This window comes from Capricornis sumatraensis, chromosome 16 (genome assembly GCF_032405125.1).
Source record: "Capricornis sumatraensis isolate serow.1 chromosome 16, serow.2, whole genome shotgun sequence".
NCBI classification, from domain to species: domain Eukaryota; kingdom Metazoa; phylum Chordata; class Mammalia; order Artiodactyla; family Bovidae; genus Capricornis; species Capricornis sumatraensis.
In genome coordinates, this window is record NC_091084.1 from 19,870,988 (window position 1) to 19,898,050 (window position 27,063).

The 27,063-nt window shown below is 37.1% G+C and overlaps 1 protein-coding gene across 1 annotated transcript in view; it reads left to right on the forward strand.

The window, feature by feature from the left end:
* Window positions 1-27,063, forward strand: part of ATM (ATM serine/threonine kinase) — a 141,836-nt gene that overhangs the window by 52,839 nt on the left and 61,934 nt on the right. The window contains exons 26-35 of the mRNA XM_068988664.1: window positions 1,812-1,927; window positions 3,009-3,135; window positions 3,685-3,884; window positions 9,169-9,343; window positions 9,891-10,055; window positions 13,705-13,837; window positions 15,150-15,245; window positions 18,641-18,812; window positions 22,591-22,732; window positions 24,589-24,765. Of these exons, the coding sequence (XP_068844765.1) occupies window positions 1,812-1,927; window positions 3,009-3,135; window positions 3,685-3,884; window positions 9,169-9,343; window positions 9,891-10,055; window positions 13,705-13,837; window positions 15,150-15,245; window positions 18,641-18,812; window positions 22,591-22,732; window positions 24,589-24,765 (1,503 nt within the window). The remainder of the gene's footprint in view (window positions 1-1,811; window positions 1,928-3,008; window positions 3,136-3,684; window positions 3,885-9,168; window positions 9,344-9,890; window positions 10,056-13,704; window positions 13,838-15,149; window positions 15,246-18,640; window positions 18,813-22,590; window positions 22,733-24,588; window positions 24,766-27,063) is intronic.

Below are 27,063 nucleotides of genomic sequence, written 5' to 3' on the forward strand. Positions count from 1 at the left end.
TTCTATAACTGTCAGTTGTTGAATGCCTAAAATATATAGTTATAAGATTGTTTATGTATACCTAGATATCTGAATTTTTTTGAATTATTTTTATGTACCTTTAGCTTAAACGTTAGAGATTTACTTGTAAGAAAATTGTATAAAATTAAGGAAGTCAAGTTGTCACCTCTGTGCAGGGAAACTCACTAATTTTTCCTCTGATATTAATCAGACTTGGCCAGTTTGTCTTACTAATTCCAGATATACTGGAAAGAGGGCTGGATTTTTAAAAGGGCTGAAACCTTGGAATTGATGATATGATGTAACTAATGTTATGTTACAGGGAAAGGCTAAGATCTTTACATTAGATTTCTGTTGTGCCACATTTTTGCTGTTAGGAAGGGTTTCCAAATCTCTGTGTGGAAAAGGTAAAGATAGTAAATGAGCCCATTTGCCTTTTGGTTTAAAGCACTGTAATTCATTACTTGGAGAGCTAACAAAAAACACCTTTTAAGACTTTATAGTTCTCATTCATTTGGCTGAGGTGTAATGTCATACACCCACTCTTTATTTAGAGAACTTATGCCTTTTGTGAGGCTGCCTGTAGCAAGAAGTGGGTGATGAAGAGTCTGTTTCTGTCCAGGAGGATTTTTACCTAGTATTAATGACATGGGAAATAGATGGGGAAACAGTGTCAGACTTTATTTTTTTTGGCTCCAAAATCACTGCAGATGGTGACTGCAGCCATGAAATTAAAAGACGCTTACTCCTTGAAAGAAAAGTTATGACCAACCTAGATAGCATATTCAAAAGCAGAGACATTACTTTGCCGACTAAGGTCCGTCTAGTTAAGGCTATGGTTTTTCCAGTAGTCATGTATGGATGTGCGAGTTGGACTGTGAAGAAGGCTGAGCGCTGAAGAATTGATGCTTTTGAACTGTGGTGTTGGAGAAGACTCTTGAGAGTCCCTTGGACTGCAAGGAGATCCAACCAGTCCCTTCTGAAGGAGATCAGCCCTGGGATTTCTTTGGCAGGAATGATGCTAAAGCTGAAACTCCAGTACTTTGGCCACCTCATGCGAAGAGTTGGAAAAGACTCATTGGAAAAGACTCTGATGCTGGGAGGGATTGGGGGCGGGAGGAGAAGGGAACGACAGAGGATGAGATGGCTGGATGGCATCACGGACTCGATGGACGTGAATCTGAGTGAACTCCGGGTGTTGGTGATGGACAGGGAGGCCTGGCGTGCTGCGCTTCATGGGGTCACACAGAGTCGGACACGACTGAGCGACTGAACTGAACTGAATGACGTGGGTAGCAGCTAGCCTCAGAATTTGGGATATCAACCAAGTTGGAATCTGGGGGAAAGATATGCAGGGAACAAAGGGTTGATAATTGCCAGTCACTGGGAATCCTTACTAGTAAAGTTCTCTAAGATAGTGTTCTCAAATAAAGGTAAAATGCATATTGATGAGCGGTATAGATCAGTGGGGAATTTGGTTGGCAGGAAAGTGATTAGGTTGAGGAATTTCAAGCTAGACCTGAAGCCTTACTCATTAAAGTGATTCTTTAAAATTAAATGAAAAAGGTGGATTAAGAGAGTCTTGTTTGATATGATTTCCCTATTATCTTTTGAGTCTGTAGGTTGGCTGCATAGCAGAAAAAAGTGGTGCTAGTTGCATGTCTTGCAGATCTTAGATCTTTGATGACTGTTTCCTTCTGTAATCACTGAATAATTTTGGAAATGAGGCAATAACGTGAACCCCTTAAACTAGCTGACTTAAAGATCACAGACAGGAAAACTTAAATATATTTTATTTTGTATCCTTGCAGATTGATCATTTATTCATTAGTAATTTACCAGAGATTGTAGTGGAGTTATTGATGACGTTACATGAACCAGCAACTTCTGGTGCCAGCCGAAGCACTGACCCCTGTGACTTCTCAGGGTATGGATATTTTTAATTTAGAGGATTAGCTGCAATTTCAGAAGGTCCTTGGGAAGTTTATTAGTTGACACCTTCAAATGTCTATTTCAGTTATTAGACATGTACTGTGCTTTTAAATTGTTTCTTTTAAAATAGTTACCTTTGAATTGAAGTTATCTGCTGTACTGTAGCCTCTTCATAGTAACTGCTCTTTTAATTACCACTTTGTTTGCAAATTCAGTAACCTTTTTATTCTCGGTCTTTTTGTAACATTTGAGCATTGTGCCATCTCCTATCTCATGAAATTTTCTTCTTCATGACCCATTATTCTTTGTTCTCTTCTCCTTATCTGTGGCTTGGCTTTCTGTATCACCATTTTTTAAAAAAGCATTCTCCTTTGCTAGTGGAATCTTACTATATTGCAATTTCATTTGCGTGTAAAACCTACTTGTTGTTTATGAATGGTAGAGTTATCCATATACATTGTTATTCATTTACCTTGATGGTAAGGTACTTGAAAACATCCTTAACTTTTTTTATATGCTATACAATACTAAGGATGTAAAACAATAATCATACCTATTAAAATACTTCTGCATGTGTAATTTCATTTGGTGTAGTATTTGATTGCTGTCTTGAATGTTATTTTGTTTACGGGTATACCCATGGCTGATTCATGTCAATGTATGCCAAAAACCATCACAATATTGTTAAGTAATTATCCTCCAATTAAAATAAATAATTTAATTTTAAAAGATATTATTGAGTTTAAAGTACTAGAATAGAGCTTTAATTCATACCTTAAGTAAAGTGATAACTAGGTCTGTTTTTTATAACTGCTGTTAACTTTATTAACGATTTTTTAAGCAAATTATTGACTACCTCCTAGAAAGTTATTTAGGTATTCTGATTGATGTATATAGACTGTAATATGTCATTTGTGATTTTATTAAAAGTCTAGTTTTCACCTAGAGAATAACTAAAATTTGGGGTTATTATAATCTAAATTTTTCTTTTGAATTTTCACTGATCTATCAAGAAAATGTTTTTTCTTGATAGTTTTGTTCTGAAAATGGTGACTGATTTTTTCTATAACTCTTAGGGATTTGGATCCTGCTCCTAATCCACCTCATTTTCCATCACATGTCATTAAAGCGACATTTGCCTATATCAGCAATTGCCATAAAACCAAGCTTAAAAGCATTTTAGAAATTCTTTCCAAAAGCCCTGTAAGTATACTTTCCTAGTATAACACCTAAAGAGAGAATTCCATCTTTTTCAGCTAGAAAATCTGTTTAAGTACATTTTATTTTTATTTTTTCGTAAGTATAAGTACATTTTATTTTATTTATTTTTTTTATAAGTACATTTTAAAAAGAAAAAAGTAAACAAATGGAACATTTACTTGAATAAATTAAGAAAAACACTCATTTACGAGTTTATATCTTGGTATTTTACTGTCAGTATTAATTGAAATATGTCACATATGAGGGCTGAATTTCGTCATTTTAGTCAGGTTGGCTCAGGAAGTGTGTATATATGTATTTTTTAAGAATATACTACTAAATATTGTTTACTATCTGAAAATGAAATAAATTGACAAGTTTTTTAAAATTTAAGATAGTAATTTTCTTAAAGTGATTTTTTGCATTTGATATCAAAACTCCAAGCAAAATTCTGAAATTTAGGATTCTGTAATCTGAATATAAAAATGTATGTATTATGTCTGAGTATATGTGGTTAGGCAAGGTTTTACTAAATGTATCTTTATTTTCTAGGATTCCTATCAGAAAATTCTTCTAGCCATATGTGAGCAAGCAGCTGAGACAAATAATGTTTATAAAAGGCACAGAATTATTAAAATATATCACCTGTTTGTTAGTTTATTAATGAACGATATAAAGAGTGGCTTAGGAGGAGCTTGGGCCTTTGTTCTTCGAGATGTTATTTATACTTTGATTCACTATATCAACCAAAGGTAAATGATATATTCAGACCAATATATAAGAAGCTTTTCTACCCTCATCTTAATTGAAAACTTATATGCTTCTACAAGGTAGAAGCCAGAGTATTATTTTCTGAATTTTGCTATCTATCTATATATCTATCTATTATATTTTACAAAGTGAATCACTACTTCTCCAGCTCTCAGTTCAGTTCAGTGCAGTTCAGTCACTCAGTCGTCTCCGACTCTTTGCGACCCCGTGAATCGCAGCACGCCAGGCCTCCCTGTCCATCACCAACTCCTAGAGTTCACTCAAACTCAGTCCATCAAGTCAGTGATGTCATCCAGCCATCTCATCTTCTGTTGTCCCCTTCTCCTCCTGACCCCAATCCCTCCCAGCCTCAGAGTCTTTTCCAATGAGTAAACTCTTCACATGAGGTGGCCAAAGTACTGGAGTTTCAGCTTTAGCATATTCCTTCCCAAAAAATGCCAGGGCTAATCTCCTTCAGAATGGACTGGTTGGATCTCCTTGCAGTCCAAGGGACTCTCAAGAGTCTTCTCCAACACCACAGTTCAAAAGCATCAATTCTTCGGCGCTCAGCTTTCTTCACAGTCCAACTCTCACATCCTTGCATGACCACTGGAAAAACGATAGCCTTGACTAGACGGACCTTTGTTGGCAAAGTAATGTCTCTGCTTTTCAATATGCTATCTAGGTTGGTCATAACTTTTCTTCCAAGGAGTAAGAATCTTTTAATTTCATGGCTGCAGTGATTTTGGAGCCCAAAAAATAAAGTCTGACACTGTTTCCACTGTTTCCCCATCTATTTCCCATGAAGTGATGGGACCGGATGCCATCATCTTCATTTTCTGAATGTTGAGCTTTAAGCCAGTTTTTTCACTCTCCTCTCACTTTCATCAAGAGGCTTTTTAGCTCCTCTTCACTTTCTGCCATAAGGATGGTGTCATCTGCATATCTGAGCTTATTGATATTTCTCCCGGCAATCTTGATTCCAGCCTGTGCTTCTTCCAGCCCAGCGTTTCCCATGATGTACTCTGCATATAAGTTAAATAAGCAGGGTTTCAATATACAGCCTTGACGTACTCTTTTTCCTATTTGAATCCAGGCTGTTGTTTCATGTCCAGTTCTAACTGTTGCTTCCTGATCTGCATATAGGTTTCTCAAGAGGCAGGTCAGGTGGTCTGGTATTCCCATCTCTTTCAGAATTTTCCACAGCTCTAGAAGTCTTTAAATATTAAAAGTCTTCTCTTTAACATTTTAAATATGCTAATTTTACATGCCCATAAATACATGTTACCATAGCAGTTCTGCTCACCACTTCCAGTGTGTGGTAAGGGGAAGGAAGGGGGATTCCCAATGCACACCCAGGGTATTCTTCAGACATCAGCTGGTACCCGCCTGTACATAGTGTCAGATCCCACAGATTAAGAGTTCAGTCCTACAAGACTACCCTCTCTCCAACCTCATCAGACTTCAGTTGAAAACTATAGACTGGAGGTTTCAATAACCCCCTTCCTTGCGTTTAATTATTTTGCCAGAGTGGCTCACAGAACTTAAGAAACCTATTTACTCACTAGATTGCTGGTTTATTACAAAAAGATATAACTCAGGAACAGCCAAATGGAAGAGATAATTAGGGCAAAGTATGGGGAAAGGGCATGGAGCTTAAGTGGTATCTCCAGTCACTTCATTCTCCCCATACCTGCAAGTGTTCACCAACCCAGAAGCTCCTTAAACCCCATCATTTTGGGTGTTAACAAAGGAATCATCAGCCATTGGTGACTGATGGAGGGGAAAGTCCTTCTTGATCAGAGAGGTGGAACAGAAACAACCCTCTAATTATAGGGTTGGTTCTCTTGGCAACCAGCCCACATCCTTAGAGGCTTCCTCAAAGATACTTCATCAACATAACAAAAGACTTGTTTATTGCTCTCATCACAGGAAATTCCATAAGTTTTAGGGACTCTGCCAGATGTAGGGACAATGACCAAATATATATTTCTTATTATAAATCACAGTATCACTATAGATTTGGGGATTTATGTTCTTTTTAGCATCTCTATCCTTTCTATTGGTTTTAATAATCTGTTGTTTTCTTATTAGTAGATAATATTGTAATCAAATAAATTTAAACCCTTAAAGCATATGAAGATATCTATTCCATTTTGTTTTCTCATATTCTTTTTTGCTTTTTAAAAATATAATTTTAATTTTAAGTCATATGTATGTGTGTGTGGAGAAGGCTATTGCACCCTACTCCAGTACTCTTGCCTGGAAAATTCCATGGACAGAGGAGCCTGATGGGCTGCAGTCCATGGGGTCGCCAAGAGTTGAACATGACTGAGCAAATTCACTTTCACTTTTCATTTTCATGCATTGGAGAAGGAAATAGCAACCCACTCCAGTGTTCTTGCCTAGAGAATCCCAGGGACAGAGGAGCCTGGAACACGACTGAAGTGACTTAGCAGCAGCACAACAGTATGTGTGTGTACTTTAATTCATTCAGTCTCTTTCCTTCACTTTTTTTTAGGTTTTATTATGGTGTTAAAATATATAACATCAAATTTCTCATTTTTAACTATATTTTAAATATCCAATTTAGTGCTATTAGTTATGTTCATGGTATGCTATTAATTTTTATTTCTGTCATTGCAGTTTCCAAATACAACTTAGTTATTACCTCCAATAGAACCTTCTACTCATTAAGCAATAACCACACAGTTCCTCTTCTCTATAGCCCTTATAGCTTCTAATCTACTTCCTGTCTTTTTAAAATTTCCTTGTTTTAGGTATTTTATATAAGCAGAATCATAATTTCTTTGCCCTTTCCTGTAGGCTTGTTTCACTTAGCACATCTTCAGTGTTTATCCAGCATCATGCTTTCTTGTGGCTAAATAACGTTCCATGGGGCTTCCCTGGTGGCTCAGATGATAAAGAATCCTCCTTCTATGCGGGAGACCTGGGTTTGATCCCTGGGTTGGGAAGATCCCCTAAAGGAGGGCATGGCAACCCACTCCAGTATTCTTGCCTGGAGAATCCCCATGGACAGAGGAGCCTGGTGGGCTACAGTCCACAGGATTGCAAAGAGTTGGACACAACTGAGTGACTAAGCACAACAACATTGGTTATATGACACTTTTTTTTTATTCATTCATCTCATGATGAAAACTTGGATTGTTTCATAGGCATGAAGTGGTATCTCATTGCATTTTCCTGCTAACTACTCATGAATATCTTTTCATGAGCTTATTGATGATTTGTATGCCTTCTTTGGAGAAATGTCCATTTAAATCCTTTGCCCATTTTAAAAATTGGATTGTCTCTCAAATCAAAAACCGATTTGAGAGAATAGCATTGAAGCATGTATATTAGCATATATGAAATAGATCACCAGTCCAAGTTCAGTGCATGCAACATGCAGTCAAAGCCGGTGCACCAGGACAACCCAGAGGGATGGGATGGGAAGGGGAGTGGGAGGGGGGTTTGGGATGAGGGACAATTCAATAAAAATAGAGAAAAAAAAATGGATTATCTTTTTGTTGTTGAGCTGTAGGAGTTATTTATATTTTCTGGGATTGAACTCAGTATGTGATTTGTAAATATATTCTGGATATTGAATTCATATGTGATTTGCAGATAGTTTTTCCCATGCTATAAAATTTTCACTTTCCTGATAATGTCTTTTGATGAGCAAATATTTTTAATTTTGGTAAGGTCTGATTTATCTTATTTTTCTTTCATTTCATGTGTTTTTGGTATTGTAGGTAAGAATGCATTGGCAAATCTAAGGTCATGGAGATTTACCCTTAGAGTTTATTCTAAGAGTTTTATGATTTTAGCTCTTAGATTTAGGTTGTTGATTCATTTTAATTTTTATAAATAATGTGAGTTAAGGGTTCAGTTTCATTCTTTTGTATGTGGAAGTCTAGTTGTCCCAGCACTATTTATTAAAGACTATTCTTTCACCCTTGTCAAAAATCAGTTAGCCATTGATGTATGGGTTTATTTCTGGATTCTCAGTTCTGTTCCATTGGTCTTGCCTTGTGCCAGTACCATGCTGTGTTGCTTCTTGTTGTTCAGTTGCTAAGTCATGTCCAGTTGTTTTCACCTTAGGGACTACAGCATGCCAGGGTTCCCTGTCCTTCACTATCTCCCAGAGTTTGCTCAGACTCATGTCCATTGAGTCAGTGATGCTATCCAAATATCTCATCCTCTGTAGCCCTCTTCTCCTCCTGCCTTCAATCTTTCCCAGCTTCGGGATCTTTTCCAGTGAGTCGGCTCTTCACATCAGGTGGCTGAAGTACTGGAGCTTCAGCTTCAGCATCAGTCCTTCCAATGAATATTCAGGGTTGATTTCCTTTAGGAATGACTGTGTTGCTTACTGTAGCTGTATAGTAACTTTTGAAATCAGGAAGTGTGAGTCCTCTAATTTTCTTCTTCTGTTTCAAATTGTTTTGACTCTTTGGATACCTTGCAATTCCATATGAATTTGTTGACCAGTTTTTCCATTTATGCAAAAAACGTGCTGGAATTTAGATGGATATTGCATTCAGTATGTGACTATTTTAGATAGTGTTAATATTTCAACAGTTTGTCTTCCAGTCCATGAATACAGGATGTTTTTCCATTTACTTGGGTTTAATTTCTTTCATCCATGCTATGTAATTTTCAGTGTATAGGTGATTCACATCCTTGGTTAAATTTATTCCTAGATGTTTAATTATTTTAGGTGCTATTGCAAATGGCAACCCACTCCAGTATTCTTGCCTGGAGAATCCCATAGACAGAGGAGCCTGGTGGGCTGCAGTCCATGGGGTCACAAAGAATCGGACATGACTGAGTGACTGTCACTTCACTTCTGCTCCATCCAGAACTAAGGACCAGGACCCCACATTAGAAATGGGGTCTGAAGTTTTCATGAATGCTGCCAGGCTGGGGACGATGTGGGGCAAGGATAAGTAAAATCACCACAAAGCTTTCCTAGTTTTTAAGTTTCCTTTTCCTTGATTCAGTGATTGCTTGATTGTTGCCGTTTCACAGAGTTCTAACAAAGTTCATACACTTTGCTCGTTTTTCAGTATTTCTGTCATGGGAGCTTGGAGCTACCTACTCTATCATTTTCTTGGCATCTCTTCTGTTTTTGGAATTTAAACATCTTAATTTTAAAGAATTAGATGTGAAACTAACTTTTATGTTATGCCACATCAGAATTAGAGCTGTTTAACAATAATGACCTTTGAACAAGTTGATATCAAAGTAGTGTCCTGTAACTTATTGTTTTTTCCCCCACGTTAGGCCTTCTCATTTCATGGATGTGTCATTACGTACCTTCTCCCTTTGTTGTGACCTATTAAGCCGGGTTTGCCACACAGCGGTAACTTACTGTAAGGATGCTTTAGAAAGTCATCTTCATGTTATTGTTGGTACACTTATACCCCTTGTGGATGATCAGATGGAAGTTCAGGAACAGGTAATTGCCCAAATCATGTTCAAAATGATATTTGAAATATATTGATAAAGTATTTTTGGAAAGAACTAGTTGTTTCACGTTTACTTGGTGTAATCAGTAATTTTAGTGAAAATAGTCTTTGGAAAATGATGGGGAAAACATTCTCAATGAATTAATCCTTGTAATCTTTTTGTTATATAGTACCTAGTAATTTTGATCTAATAAATAACCTGATTTCTTTCTTACTTATACTGAAATATAGAGGTAGTCAAAACTAGGGATCCAGTTCACACTACTCTGATGGTGTAAGAGATATTATATGAAATGCTTCAGTAATATTGACAACCATGTTCCTCAGTGTCCATCCTATAGTAAAGGCCCTATATGTTTGTTGAATTATTTGAAAGCCCAGAAACCATACTAGCTAGGTGCCTTAGTAGTGATTAGAACATTTTATCTAAACCAGGTTAATAGAGTTTGTATCATTTATTACAGTGGGTATATTTGTTTTACTTTAACATAGAATTAATCCATTTCTCTTGATTTTTTCTTTTTTAATTATGTTTAGGTGTTGGACTTGTTGAAATTCTTAGTGATTGATAACAAGGATAATGAAAATCTGTATATGACAATTAAACTTTTAGATCCTTTTCCTGACCACGTTGTCTTTAAGGATTTGCGTATTACTCAGCAGAAAATCAAATACAGTAGAGGACCCTTTTCACTTTTGGAGGTAATAATTATTCTGTCATCTTGCTATTTTGTATTAGAGAGGATAGTAATACTTTCTGGAAGTCTCTAATCCTCTCAGAGGAAAGACTGGTCTTTTTTAAAAATTGTGATTAAAAAAGCATAACCTGAAATCTGTCCTGCTAACAGATAAAAGGTCCGATGCTATAAAGAGCATTATTGCATAGGAACCTGGAATGTCAGATCCATGAATCAAGGCAAAATTGGAAGTGGTCATGCAGAAGATGGCAAGAGTGAGCATCAACATTCTAGGAATCAGCGAACTAAAATGGACTGGAATGGGTGAATTTAACTCAGATGACCATTATATCTACTACTGTGGACAGGAATCCCTTAGAAGAAATGGAGTAGCCATCATGGTCAACAAAAGAGTCTGAAATGCAGTACTTGGATGCAGTCTCAAAAACAATAGAATGATCTCTGTTCGTCTCCAAGGCAAACCATTCAATATTACAGTAATCCAAGTCTGTGCCCCAACCAGTAACACTGAAGAAGCTGAAGTTGAATGGTTCTATGAAGACCTATAAGACCTTTTAGAACTAACACCCAAAAAAGATGTCCTTTTCATTATAGGGGACTGGAATGCAAAAGTTGGAAGTCAAGAAACACCTGGAGTAACAGGCAAATTTGACCTTGGTATATAGAATGAAGCAGGGCAAAGACTAATAGAGTTTTGCCAAGAAAATGCACTGGTCATAGCAAACACCCTCTTCCAACAACACAAGAGAAGACTCTATACATGGACATCACCAGATGTTCAACACTGAAATCAGATTGATTATATTCTTTGTGGCCAAAGATGGAGAAGCTCTATACAGTCAACAAAAACAAGACCAGGAGCTGACTGTGGCTCAGATGATGAACTCCTTATTTGCCAATTCAGACTCAAATTGAAAAAAGTAGGGAAAACCATTAGACCATTCAGGTATGACCTAAATCAAATCCCTTATGATTATACAGTAGAAGTGAGAAATAGATTTAAGGGACTAGATCTAATAGAGTCCCTGATGAACTACGGACTGAGGTTCATTACATTGTACAGGAGGCAGGGTTCAAGACCATCCTCATGAAAAAGAAATGCAAAAAAGCAAAATGGCTTTCTGGGGAGGCCTTACAAATAGCTGTGAAAAGAAGAGAAGCGAAAAGCCAAGGAGAAAAGGAAAGATATAAGCATCTGAATGCAGAGTTCCAAAGAATAGCAACAAGAGATAAGAAAGCCTTTCTTAGCGATCAGTGCAAAGAAATAGAGGAAAACAACAGAATGGGAAAGACTAGAGGTCTCTTCAAGAAAATCAGAGATACCAAGGGAACATTTCATGCAAAGATGGGCTCGATAAAGGACAGAAATGGTATGGACCTAACAGAAGCAGAAGATATTAAGAAAAGGTGGCAAGAATACACAGAAGAACTGTACAAAAAAGATCTTCATGACCAAGATAATCACGATGGTGTGATCAGTCACCTACAGCCAGACATCCTGGAATGTGAAGTCAAGTGGGCTTTAGAAAGCATCACTACGAACAAAGCTGGTGGAGGTGATGGCATTCCAGTGGAGCTATTTCCAATCCTGAAAGATGATGCTGTGAAAGTGCTGCACTCAATATGCCAGCAAATTTGGAAAACTCAGCAGTGGCCACAGGACTGGAAAAGGTCAGTTTTCATTCCAATCCCAAAGAAAGGCAATGCCAAAGAATGCTCAAACTACCGCACAGTTGCACTCATCTGACCATGCTAGTAAATTAATGCTCAAAATTTTCCAAGCCAGGCTTCAGCAATACGTGAACCGTGAACTTCCAGATGTTCAAGCTAGGTTTAGAAAAGGCAGAGGAACGAGAGATCAAATTGCCAACATCCACTGGATCATGGAAAAAGGAAGAGAGTTGCAGAAAAACATCTATTTCTGCTTTATTGACTATGCCAAAGCCTTTGACTCTGTGGATCACAATCAACTGTGGAAAATTCTTCCAGAGATGGGAATACCAGACCACCTAACCTGCCTCTTGAGAAACCTATATGCAGATCAGAAAGCAACAGTTAGAACTGGACATGGAATAACAGCCTAGATTCAAATAGGAAAAGGAGTACGCCAAGGCTGTATATTGTCACCCTGCTTATTTAACTTCTATGCAGAGTACATCATGAGAAACACTGGGCTGGAAGAAGCACAAGCTGGAATCAAGATTGCTGGGAGAAGTATCAGTAAGCTCAGATATGCAGATGACACCACCCTTATGGCAGAAAGTGAAGAGGAACTAAAAAGCCTCTTGATGAAAGTGAAAGTGGAGAGTGAAAAAGTTGGCTTAAAGCTCAACATTCAGAAAATGAAGATGATGGCATCTGGTCCCATCACTTCATGGGAAATAGATGGGGAAACAGTGGAAACAGTGTCAGACTTTATTTTGGGGGGCTCCAAAATCACTACCGATGGTGATTACAGCCATGAAATTAAAAGATGCTTACTCCTTGGAAGGAAAGTTAACGACCAACCTATATAGCATATTGAAAAGCAGAGACATTACTTTGTCAACAAAGGTCCATCTAGTCAAGGCTGTGGTTTTTCCTGTGGTCATGTATGGATGTGAGAGTTGGACTGTGAAGAAAGCTGAGCACCGAAGAATTAATGCTTTTGAACTGTGGTGTTGGAGAAGACTCTTGAGAGTCCCTTGGACTGCAAGGATATCCAACCAGTCCATTCTGTAGGAGATCAGCCCTGGGATTTTTTTGGAAGGAATATACTGAAGCTGAAACTCCAGTACTTTGGCCACCTCATGCGAAGAGTTGAAAAGACTTTGATGCTGGGAGGGATTGAGGGCAGGAGGAGAAGGGGACGACAGAGGGTGAGATGGCTGGATGGCATCACGGACACGATGGACGTGAATCTGAGTGAACTCCGGGAGTTGGTGATGGACAGGGAGGCCTGGCGTTCTGCGATTCATGGGGTCGCAAAGAGTTGGACACGACTGAGTGACTGAACTGAACTCAACAGAGAAAAAACTGAATTTTTAAATATACTCTTGCTTTGCAGTAAAAGTATAAATATCAAAGTTTCTTGGTAAAGATCTGAATTTAAGTATTAAAGAAGTATAATATAAAATATGCCTGATGAAATATACACATAAGATTCATTAATATCTTAAAATTACCATGTGATCCTCTGAAGGAAAATATAATGCTTGAATTAGAGATGGTATGTAACTTTTTGAAGAGTTTTTCAGGTTTTAATCTTGTTTAACCCTTATAAATTTCAAAAGTATGTTCAGTTTTCCTTATAAATGTTACTATAATTTTACTCTATATTTGACTATAATCAATATGAAAATATAGTTAAATATATTGAAACATAAAACTAGAATTGTAGTGATAAATAAATACAAGTTTAAGTTTTTCCCTCTGAGTATGCTGTAACAATCTTAAACTCTAACTATTTTATCATGAGAGAGTCTATTAGAATTTAAATGATTAAAACACTAAGATTTGAAGTGAAATAAGTAACTTACTTCCACCTTGTTTGGTAGTAACAAAGATAGTAATCAGTGTGGATGGCATTAACTGATTTTTAGAAATTTTATTTTACAGACTCAACCAATATATGTCAAAAGCAAGTTACATTTTTAGCTGATTTTCTGTTTTAGGAAATTAACCATTTCCTCTCAGTAAGTGCTTATGAGGCACTTCCATTAACAAGGCTTGAAGGATTGAAGGATCTTCGAAGACAACTAGAGCAACATAAAGATCAGATGATGGATCTTATGAGAGCATCTCAGGGTACTCATTTTAATGACTTGGGTTATTTTTATTTGTTTCTTTTTGAAAGAATCTCTTACAGTTCTTGCTCTTGGTTTAATTGCCACAGATTTAGTTCAGACCCTAATCACTTCTCATCTAGTTATGAAAGACTTTCTAAGTTGTATCCTTTCCTTGAATTACTCCCATTTTATCCATCCGTTGGACCTGTGCCGGAATGTCCATGTTTATTCTGCCACTTAAAAAAATGTTAACAATTTGCTGCTGCCGAAAAGAATAATTTGAGTTCTTTAAAGGGAGACATGCAAGATAATCTCTCTCTGCCTACTACCCCAGTTTATTTAAATAAAGGAAACATTTCACTTTAAGCATCTTAGCCATGTATGTGTTTTGTTTGTATGTATGTATGTGTCTGTTTTGTATCTACACACATATTTGTATATGAGTTTCTAGCTTTTTATTTTAACTTAAGAAAACTTCCATTTTTAAGTTGATTTGATTTTAGTTTTTAGGTTACTACAGTACTGCACTTGGTGGAAATATTTTCTACTTATGTTTTGATTTTCATCATCCTGTGTTCATTAACTTCTTATTTCTATTCTGTGAATTTTGTCCTCAGTACTTTTAAAAATTAATTTTGTTTTGACCATCTGAATTCTGAGTTTCTAGAATATTTGTTTTTGAGGTATATAAATGTATATACATGTATATATATATGAAACATGAACTTTCTCTTTGTATATCTAATTTTTGTGAATTTGGGTATTTTATTGATTCATACCAATGTAACTAATAGATGTTTGTAGCTATTTAAATTTAAATGACTTAAAATTCAGTAAAATTTAAAGTTCAACTTCTTTGTTGTACTAGCACATGTCAAGTTCTCAGTAGTAACATGTGGCTTGTGGCTGTCATTGGACAGCATGGACTATAGACCATTATCATCATTGCAGAAAATTCTATCGGACAGGGCTGGTCTATTCTAAATGCAAGAGGGTAAAAAACCAGGCATTCTCCCAAGGTTCCTTCTAGTTTAATGCTGAATAATTTTAGTGTTTCTAAGTGTGATTTTGCTAAAGGTATTGATTTCTCTGTACAATTTGTTAAGACATTTTTCTCTTTGTGATTGCCAAATATTGCTGCCAAATGTTTCTACATGATTCTATTGAAGAAGAAAGTTCAGATACATTCATTTACTTAGTATTTTTGAAGTGCCTATATTTAAAATCTTTATTGAAGTTTTCTAGTCACACAATGTAATATATGAACATATTATAAAGAAAAGTGTTGTCTCCACCATAACTTAAACTAATTTTTTCAAAACTGCTTCTAGATAACCCTCAGGATGGCATAATGGTGAAGCTAGTTGTCAGCTTGTTGCAGTTATCCAAGATGGCAGTAAACCACACTGGTGAAAGAGAAGTTTTAGGTAAACTGTTTGGCTTAGTGAATATGAGTTTTTTTGTTTGAGTGGTTATCTTCATAGCATTTTAAAAATCAGTAAAATTTGTTGTCTGAAATACTGGGAAAATGTGAGGTGCTAGTTAGATTTCTCTTTAGTTCAAGTATCCTTAAGCAGCCCTCCTTTCATATTTTCCTTCCTTAGACATTTATATAAAGTAAAAAGTTAGTGATTAATTGCCTAGCTATTAATTTTAAAATGGCTTTTACATATTTGCTGGAGAGGGGAGTGGCAAACACTTCATTATTCTTGACTTGAGAACCCAATGAACAGAATGAAAAAGCAAAAAGGTATGACACTGATAGATGAACTTCCCAGGTCAGTCGGTGCCCAGTATTCTACTAGACAAGAATGGAGAAATAGCTCCAGAAAGAATGAAGAGCCTGAGCCAAAGTGAAAACAACACCCAGTTATGGATGTGACTGGTGATGGAAGTAAAGTCTGATGCTGTAAAGAACAATATTGCATCGGAACCTGGAATGTTAGGTCCATGAATCAAAGTATATTGGAAGTGGTCAAACAAGAGATGGCAACAGTGAACATCGGCATTTTAAGAACCAGTAAACTAAAATGCACTGGAATGGGTGAATTTAATTTGGATGACCATTGTATCTACTATGGGCAAGAATCCCTTAGAAGAAATGGAGTAGCCCTCATAGTCAACAGGGCTTCCCTTGTGGCTAACCTGTAAAGAATTCACCTGCAATGCGGGAGACCTGGGTTCAATCTCTGCATTGGAAAGATCCCCTGGAGAAAGGAGAGGCTACCCACTGCAGTATTCTGTCCTGGAGAATTCCATGGACTATACAGTCCATGGGGTTGCAAAGAATTGGACACGACTGAGTGACTTTGTCACACGCTAGTAAAGTAATGCTCAAAAGTCTCCAAGCCAGGCTTCACCAATACGTGAACTGTGAACTTCCAGATGTTCAACCTGGCTTTAGAAAAGGCAGAGGAGCCAGAGATCAAATTGCCAACATCCACTGGATCATGGAAAAAGGAAGAGAGTTGCAGAAAAACATCTATTTCTGCTTTATTGACTATGCCAAAGCCTTTGACTCTGTGGACCACAATCAACTGTGGAAAATTCTTCCAGAGATGGGAATACCAGACCACCTGACCCGCCTCTTGAGAAACCTATATGCAGGTCAGGAAGCATCGGTTAGAACTGGACATGGAATAACAGACTGGTTCCAAATAGGAAAAGGAGTACATCAAGGCTGTATATTGTCACCCTGCTTATTTAACTTATATGCAGAGCACATCATGAGAAACACTGGGCTGGAAGAAGCACAAGATGGAATCAAGATTGCCAGGAGAAGTATCAATAAGCTCAGATATGCAGATGACACCACCCTTATGGCAGAAAGTGAAGAGGAACTAAAAAGCCTCTTGATGAAAGTGAAAGAGGAGAGTGAAAAAGTTGGCTTAAAGCTCAACATTCAGAAAACAAAGATGATGGCATCTGGTCCCATCACTTCATGGGAAATAAATGGGGAAACAGTGGAAACAGTGGCTGACTTTATTTTGGGGGGCTCCAAAATCACTGCAGATGGTGACTGCAGCCATGAAATTAGAAAACACTTACTCCTTGGAAGGAAAGTTATGACCAACCTAGACAGCATATTGAAAAGCAGAGACATTACTTTGCCAACAAAGGTCTGTCTAGTCAAGGCTATGGTTTTTCCTGTGGTCATGTATGGATGTGAGAGTTGGACTATGAAGAAAGCTGAGCACCAGAATTGATGCTTTTGAACTGTGGTGTTGGAGAAGACTCCTGAGAGTCCCTTGGACTGCAAGGAGATCCAACCAGTCCATTCTGAAGAAGATAAGCCCTAGGATTTCTTTGGAGGAAATGATGCTGAAGCTGAAACTCCAGTACTTTGGCCACCTCATGCGAAGAGTTGACTCATTGGAAAAGACTCTGATGCTGGGAGGGGTTGGGGGCAGGAGGAGTAGGGGACAACAGAGGATGAGATGGCTGATGGAATCACTGACTCGATGGACATGAGTCTGAGTGAACTCCGGGTGTTGGTGATGGACAGGGAGGCCTGGCATGCTGCGATTCATGGGGTCGCAAAGAGTCAGACACAACTGAGTAACTGAACTGAACTGAGTGACTTTCACTTTCACTCATAGTCAACAAAGAGTCCGAAATGCTGTACTTGGGTGCAGTCTCAAAAGTGACAGAATGATCTCTTTTCATTTCCAAGGCAAACTATTTCATATCACAGCAATCCAAGTCTATGCCCCAACCACTAATGGCAAAGAAGCTGAGGTTGAATGACTATGAAGACCTAGAAGACCTTGTAGAACTAACACCCAAAAAAGATGTTCTTTTCATCTTAAGGGACTGGAATGCAAAAGTAGGAAGTCAGGCGATACCTGGAGTAACAGGCAAATTTGGCCTTGGAATACAAAATGAAGCAGGGTGAAGGCTAACAGAGTTTTGTGAAGAGAATGCACTGATCATAGCAAGTACCGTCTTCAGCAATACAAGAGACGACTCTACACATGGACATCACCAGATGGTCAATACTGAAATCAGATTGATTATATTCTTTGCAGTAGAAGATGGAGAAGCTCTATACAGTCAGCAAAAAGAAGACCAGGAGCTGACTGTGGCTCAGATCATGAACTCCGTATTGCAAAATTCAGACTTAAATTGAAAATGTATAGGAAAGCTACTATCAGAAAGATAATAAGCAGATTCAGCAAAATTGCAGTGTACAAGATCAACATGCAGACAATAATTTTTAACATATTTTATTAAATACCATAATGACAGGGGAAGAACATGAGGCAGCCCTCTGGCATCCTGAAAACATCTATCTTCATTTGGGTAGTGATAATATAGATGGAAAGGAAATATATGTGCCTGCATGTATATGTGAATTTTCACTGAACTGAGTGTGTAAGATTTATGGACTTTATGTAATACCTCAGTTAAAAGTGGATACATACAGTGGCTATTGGAGAAGGAAATGGCAACCCACTCCAGTATTCTTGCCTGGAGAATCCCTTGGATGGAGGGCTGCTGTCCATGGGGTCGCACAGAGTCGGACACGACTGAAGCAATTTAGCATGCATGCATGCACAGTGGCTGTATTTAGACTTCCCTTAGTATCTACATTTTACTAGTTAATCTATCTTGAATATGATTTTATAGGGGAAAATATTACCCACATGGATAATATGTAAAGGAAATAATACAGTATTTTGTAGCTTCTTTAATCTATTCAACATCTATGAGGAAACACATGTTAAAGGATGACAAAACCATATTTTTGAAAGTAGAAAATTTCTGTTTTATATGTGATCTCTTAGCTATAACTTTACTGACTTGAAATTTCTATATGTAGAGGCTGTTGGAAGCTGCTTGGGAGAAGTGGGTCCTATAGATTTCTCTACAATAGCTATACAGCATAGTAAAGATACATCTTATACCAAGGCTCTTGAGTTATTTGAAGATAAAGAACTTCAGTGGACCTTTGTAGTGCTGACTTACCTGAATAATACTCTGGTAGAAGATTGGTGAGTATTTAATGATACCTTGTGTCTGATAGCACTTCCTCAATTTGACATTCAAGATTGACTTCATATAAATTAACATTTCTAATAACTAAATAATAATAACAACTTTCTCCTTTAAGTTGCCATACTTTTGGTCTTAGATATTTAGTCAAAATCATTGTATTTTTACTAATTCACATAGTTACTGAAACCTTATGTGCCAGGTGCTTATTATCATGATGTATATATTATACAAGGTGCATGTTAAATTTTAGTGAGAGTGAAATGTAAAGTTGCTCACTCCTGTCTTACTCTTTGCAATCGCATGGAATTTTCCAGGCCAGAATACTAGAGTGGGTAGCTGTTCCCTTCTCCAGGGAATCTTCCCAACCGAGGGATCGAACCCAGGTCTCCTGCATTGCAGGCAGATTCTTTACCAGCTGAGCCACCAGGGAAGGGTAGACTAGACAAATAAATAGTGCAAAACTACCAAGTGGTTCTACAGAAAGCATTAGGATAGGGGAATATAAATGGTGGTATTTGGGGCACTTGTCAAAATCAAATCTCAGCTAGACGTTTTGATCCTTTTTTAAAAAAAGTTTTATTTTATATTGAAGTATAATGGATTATACCAGGGCTTCTCTGGTGGCTCCAAGGTTAAAGTGTCTGCCTCCAATGTGGGAGACCCGGGTTCGATCCCTGGGTTGGGAAGATCCCCTGGAGAAGGAAATGGTAAACCACTGCAGTATTCTTGCATGGAGAATCCCATGGACGGCAAAGCCTGGTAGACTACAGTCCACGGGGTCGCAGAGTCGGATACAACTGAGTGACTTCACCTTCACCTTCACCTTCATGATGGATTAACAATTTTGTGATAGTTTCAGGTGGACAGCAAAGGGACTCGGCTATATTATATCCATTCTCTCCCAAACTCACCTTCCATCCAGGCTGCCATATAACATTGAGCAGAGTTCCCTGTGCTTTATATACAGTAGACCCTTGTTGGTTATCCACTTTAAATATAGTAGTGTGTATGTGTCAGTCCCAAACTCCCTATCTCTCTCCTTCATCCTTCCCCCTTGACAACCATAAATTCCTTCTCCAAGGCTGTGAGTATGTTTCTGTTTTATAAATAAGTTAATTTGTATCCTTTTAAAATAAGTCATAGAGTGGAAATTATAACTCCAAACGCTTTAAGCTAATCAGACAGGGCTTTCTTTTTCCCATTAATGCTCAATACAAAACAAAATGGCAACAGTTAGTATAATTTCAGCTTGCTGATTATGAGATTACTTTTACTTTCTCGTCCCCTCCACATTTATCTATTTGCAGTTATCTATTTATTATTTACAGACCCTTGAACAATATGAGGGTAAGAATGCTTTGCTTAGTGGAAAATTCATGTATACTTACAGTTGGGGCTCTCTATCCATGGTCTGTATCTGAGGAGTCAACCAGCTGCAGATGGTATAGTATTTACTATTGAAAAAAAACTGTATAAGTGAATATATACAGTTCAAACCCTTGTTGTTCAAAGGTCAAATGGATTTATTTTTGATATATTTGAGCATTTCATCACCACCATTTTTGGGGACTGGGTTCAAATGATTTTTGCCCACAGTTGGGCATGTTTCTAAGGTGAATAGGGCTTCCCAGGTGGCCCAGTGGTAAAGAATCCACCTGCCAATGCAGGAGAAACGCGTTCGATCCTGGGTCAGGAAGATCCCCTGGAGAAGGAAATGACAACCCACTCCAGTCTTCCTGCCTGGGAAATCCTGTAGACAGAGGAGCCTGGTGGGCTACAGTCCATGGAGTTGCAAAGAGTTGGACATGACTGAGCAGGCATGTACTCCCATACTATGGTAAAAAGGTATTTTGCGTCTGTTTCCCTGTAACACCCTCTCCTTCTCTTGGGGAATAAATGATTGGCAATAATGTCTACTTGTTATGTTTTCATTGTTGATTTTAAGGACATGTATCTTTCTCTTTTATTGTTACAATGAAAGGGCTGGCATGGTTTCCTTCCCAACATTTTGTTAGAAAAATTTTCAAGCTTACAGCAAAATTGAAAGAATTTTGCAGTAAATACCCATATAATTACCACCTAGATTTTTACTATATTCTACCATTATTATCCTTATTTTATCACACTTAGCCATTCTTCTATTCATTTTTTAATTCATCTCATTCTAAACAATGTATTTCAAAGTGTATCTGATACAGATTTTGAAGAGATTTTCCACAGAAAATTTGCAAGCTTTGTGTTTCACTTGTTACACAGAAATTTGCAATTGATTTTTCAGAAAAAGGTGCACAAAAATACTAGTGTGACTTAAACTTGAGAACCGCAGGGAATAGGTACAGTTTGTTTTTCCTGTCTTTTTTGTAAGAGGAAAAAAATCATTACATGTTTGAGGGACCTCAGGTATACAAAGGGATGTTGACTAAGGAATTCACAGAATCATGGAAGGCTTCTGTGAGGAAATGTCATTTAGTGGAACTGAGTATTCAGGAATTAACTGGAAGATGATTAGGAATAAAACATTCCAGGCAGGGAATAGCTAGAGTAAAAAGAAGCTTCCTGTGTTTGGGGATCAGAAAAAGCCTGGTGTGGAAGAAGATGACGTTAAATGAAATTAGAAAGGTCTGATTAATAAATTTGGATTTTATTTGAAATACATAAGAAAGCTATGGAGTTTTAAGCAGAGTAGTTATGATGCAACTAATCCTTTTACTGTGACTTTTATATGGCACATGGCTTGTGATAGGGCAAAAATGGGAATAGGAAGCCTGATTATGAAACTGTTGCAGTAGTGCAGAGGAAGGGTGGCAGAAGGCAGGCTTCCCTGCTGGCTCAAACGGTAAAGAATTTGCTTCCAATGCGAGAGACCCAGGTTCGATCCCTAGGTCAGGAAGATCCTCTGGAGAAGGAAATGGCAACCCACGCCAGTATCTTTGCCAGGAGAATTCCATGGACAAAGGAGCCTGATGGGCTACGCTCCATGGTGTCAAAGAGTTGGATGAGACTTTCACTTCACTTTCAGTGAAGATGAAATGGAACCTGGGGATATTTTTAACACAGAGCAGGAGGACCTGCTGATGAATTTGGAGGAGACAGAGAAAGATAACAGAATGAAGGATGAATCAAGTTTAGGGTTTATGCTTCTGTGTCTTAAATTGAGACTCCTAAAGGGACTTAAGCCTTTACTTGATAGCTCATTATCACATATAGTATAAGGCTTTAAGACATTTTATGTCAGCTATCATATTTTCAGTACTGTTGTATTACAGTCTCCTTTTTCTTAATTTTTTGAAAAAGAGAAGGACCTTTTCACTTACTGTTGGTTTAAAATTGTTCTAGACATAATGTTATCATTTGTAGGGAAATTCCATTCTCTGTTACACCAAATTATTTGTTCCTCATAGAGAAAATGTTATCAAAATATTTTTTTGTGAGTGATTAGTATTCTGTCATTCTCATTCCTCATTAGTCAATGTTATTTTCAAGTATTTCTTTTTATGAGACTTTTTAATTTATAATAAGTCATAAACTTTCTTATAGTGAATGAAAGGAATTGCTGTTACAGTAATTAGTAACTCAGGTTTACTAAAGGAATATTAAAAATTGCTTTGGTAATTGTTTGATGTTACCCAATTTTATAGGTATAAAATTTCCTAATAAATGCAAAGGTTTCCTAATATAATTTAAGGTTTTAATTTTTTCATAAGGAGTTGCTTCACATTCATTAAGATTAATATTGATATACTTTGTGACATTTGAATTGTATGTGTTTTTCAGTGTCAAAGTGCGAGCGGCAGCTGTTACCTGTTTGAAAAGCATTTTAACCACAAAAACTGGACATAGTTTCTGGGATATTTATAAGGCAACAACTGATCCCATGCTGATCTATCTACAGCCTTTTAGAACATCAAGAAAAAAGGTCTCTCAAATAATGTTTATTGAATACCCACTATATCTAGAACAGTTCTATTTGCTGTGGACTATGAATGTAATATTGCTTAATTATGCTTACACTTAATGTTTTTTGGAAATAATTTCAACTATAATTTGAACCCAAGAGATTTGTATTTTTAGTTATGGCAGTGTAGAAAAGCTGAGAGAGGTAGCCTAGAGAAATTATCATTGATTTGGGGGCACATAGGAGGAGTTCTTAATGACAGGCTTTTTTTTCAAGGAATGGGAAACCCCTTTCTTTGACCAGATACAAACCATTGCTCCTGGTGTAGTTTATAGGTATTGTAATAATAAGTTCATGTGAAATTTAAGATGACCTAGATTTCTCCCTTTTTCATGTTGATGTCAGACATAACAAGGTTCCACTGAAAGGACTCTATGAAAGAGACTTAAGAACTCTTCAGTTCAGTTCAGTTCAGTCGCTCACTCGTGTCTGACTCTTTGCGACCCCATGAATCACAGCATGCCAGGCCTCCCTGTCCATCACTAACTCCCAGAGTTCACTCAGACTCACATCCATCGAGTCAGTGATGCCATCAGCCATCTCATCCTCTGTTGTCCCCTTCTCTTCCTGCCCCCAGTCCCTCCCAACATCAGTCTGTTCCAGTGAGTCAACTCTTCGCATGAGGTAGCCAAAGTACTGGAGTTTCAGCTTCAGCATCATTCCCTCCAAAGAAATCCCAGGGCTGATCTCCTTCAGAATGGACTGGTTGGATCTCCTTGCAGTCCAAGGGACTCTCAGGAGTCTTCGCCAACACCACAGTTCAAAAGCATCAATTCTTCGGTGCTCAGCCTTCTTCACAGTTCAACTCTCACATCCATACATGACTATTGGAAAAACCATAGCCTCAACTAGATGGACCTTAGTCAGCAAAGTAATGTCTCTGCTTTTGAATATGCTGTCTAGGTTGGTCATAACTTTTCTTCCAAGGAGTAAGCGTTTTTTAATTTTCTTTTTTAATCTAAGCATTTTTCTTTAATATTTTCTTTTCATAAAGCAACTGAGAAATATGCCATTGAGTTTTCACCAATTTAACTTCAGTAACATAATGTATCATAAATATAATTTTGGTCTTAGTTAAATTATTGGCAGTATAAACTTATTAATCAGTCCTGAAATTATAAATTATACAAGTATAAGGAACATTATAAAGTATAAACTATTATAAAGGAAATCGGTCCTGAATAGTCATCAAAAGGACTGATGCTGAAGCTGAAGCTCCAGTACTTTGATGTGAAGAACTGACTCATTAGCAAAGACCCTGATGCTGGGAAAGATTGAAGGCAGGAGAAGGGGACGATAGGTTGAGATGGTTTGATGGCATCACCAACTCAATGGACATGAGTTTGGGCAAGTTCCAGGAGTTGGTGATGAACAGGAAGGTCTGGTATGCTACAGTTCATGGGGTTGCAAAGAGTCAGACACGACTGAGGAACTGAACTGAACTGAATACTATAACCTGTAAAACACTGCAGTTTTAAGATTTTAAAATTTCATTTCATCCTGAAATCAGTTCTGTATGGTAGATTTGGACTGGTTACATATATAAGGCAGAGAGTCTGTGATTCAACATACCGCTAATAAACTGAGAGTAGAAGTTTCCTCCTGTTTAGATCAGTAAATTTTCAACAGATTCTGCCTTTCATAAGCGTAATTGTATTTTAATTTTTAAAAGTAACTGATGCCTCTAGATTTAGTTTTAACTATATTTAATTTTATTTGGAAACATGTTTATTTATGCCTAGATATTTGTTTGGCATAAGAAAGATAAAATGTGTTTCTGGTTACTGTATTTACATTTTCTGATCACTTTTTTCTAGTTTTTAGAAGTACCAAGACTTGACAAAGAAAGTCCTTTAGAAGGCTTGGATGATACAAGCCTGTGGATTCCTCAAAGTGAAAATCATGACATTTGGTTAAAGACACTGACTTGTGCCTTTTTGAATAGTGGTGGCACAAAAAGTGAAGTCCTTCAGTTATTAAAGCCAATGTGTGAGGTAAGATTAGTCTGACTCATACCCTTTCTACTTCTGTTTTTTTAATTTGAGCTTTCTCATCATAATTTTCTTTGCTTGTCCCATTCCATTTTGCTTTTTTGTTCATGTTCATGGCCTATATATAAAAAAAGAGTTCTGTGTACTGCACATCCCCTTCATGCAAAATAACTTATACTCAGCTGTTGTGAACCCATTCAACAGAGCATCTTTTTATATAGGACTTTTCAGCTGTGAGGTAGCTACATTGCAGATGAGTTCTAAGGGGGTGTCATAAATAACATGTTACTAATGATAGTTAAAATACAGATGATTAGAAATTATTTGTGTTAACCAAAGGTCTGTTCTAACTTTTTAAATTTACTTCTATTGAGGTCATTGTCATTAACTTTCTGTGATTTTTTTTTATTGAAATATAATGGGTTTACAATGTTGTGTTGATTTCTGCTGTACAGCAAAGTGAACCAGTTATACATGTACCCACTCTTTTTTAGATTCTTTTCCCATATGAATCTTTAAAGAGTATTAAAAAGAGTTCCCTGTTTTATACAATAGATCCTTATTAGTTATCTGTTTTATATATAGTAGTGTGTATATGTCAGTCACAGTTTCCCAGTTTATACCCACCCCCTATCCTGGAACCATAAATTATATTCTACATCTGACTCTCTGACCCTGTTTCTATTTTGTAAATAAGTCCATGTGTGCCATTTTTTTTAGATTCTAAATAAAAGCTATGATATTTACCTTTCTCTGACTTAAGTCACTCAGTCTGACAATCTTTGGGTCCCTCCAGGTTGCTGCAAATATCATTATTTTGTTCTTTTTATGGCCAGGTATATATGTACCACATCTTCTTTATCCATTCCTCTGTTGATAGACACGTAGATTGCTTCCATGTCCTGGATGTTGGAAATAATGCTGCAGTGAACGTTGGGGTACCTGTGTTGTTTTGAATTATGGTTTTCTCTGGATAAATATGTCCAGGAGTGGGCTTGCAGGATCATATGGTAGCTCTATTTTTAGTTTTTTAAGGAACCTCCATACTATTCTCCATATTGACTATACCAACTTACATTCCCCCAATAGTGTAGGAGGCCGCACTTATTGTTTGTACAGTTTTTGATGATGGCCATCTGACTGATTGAGGTGATACCTCATTGTAGTCTTGATTTGCATTTCTCTAATAATTGGTGATGTTACACATCTTTTCTTTTGCTTTTTGGCATGTCTTTGGTGTGTCTTTGGAGAAATATTTAGATCTTCCATCCAGTTATTTATTTATTTATTTATTTTTCTGATACTGAGTTGCATGAGCTGTTTGTACATTTTGGAGAGGAGTTCCTTGTCTCTTGCTTGATTTGCAAAGATTTTCTCCCATTATGTGGGTTTGTCTTTTCATTTCATTTATGGTTTCCTTTGCTGTGCAAAAGCTTTAAGTTTAATTAGGTCCCCTTTGTTTATTTTTATTTTCATTGATTCAGGAGGTGAATCAAAAAAGATTTTCTGTGATTTATTATCAGAGTGTTCTGCCTATGTTTTCCTCTACAGTTTTATAATATCTGGCCTTACATTTAAGTCTTTAATCCATTTTGAGTTTATTTTTGTGGATGGTGTTAACAGGTGTTCCAATTTCATTCTTTTACATGTAGTTGTCTAGTTTTCTCAGTACCACTTACTGAAGAGACTGTCTTTTCTCCATTGTATATTCTTGCCTCCTTTGTCATAGATTAGGGGACCATATGTGCATGGCATTGTCTTTGGGCTTTCTATCCTGTACTGATAATGTATATTTCTGTTTTTCTGCCAGTATCGTATTGTCTTGATTACTGTAGCTTTGTAGTATATTCTGAAGTCAGGAAGCCCATTTCCTCCAGCTCCATTTTTCTTTCTCAAGATTGCTTTGGTTATTCAGGGTCTTTTGTCTCTCCATAGAAATTGTAAAATTCTTTTTTCTAGATCTGGTTAAATGCCATTGGTAGTTTAATAGGGTTGCAGTGAATCTATAGATTGCATTGGGTAGATATAGTGATTTTTATAACATTGATTCTTCCAGTCCGGGAATGTGGTATATCTTTCCATCTATTTGTTTCATCTTTGATTTCTTTCGATAGTGTTTTATAGTTTACTGAGTACAGGTCTTTTGCCTCCTAGGTAGGTATATTCCTAGGTATTTTATTTTATTTTTTCCCTTCGCCACTCTATGAGCCTTGTGAGTTCCCCAACTAGGGACTGAACCCATGCCCCCTGCGTTGGGAGGCATTGGACCACCAGGGAAATCCTATTTTATTTTTTTAATGC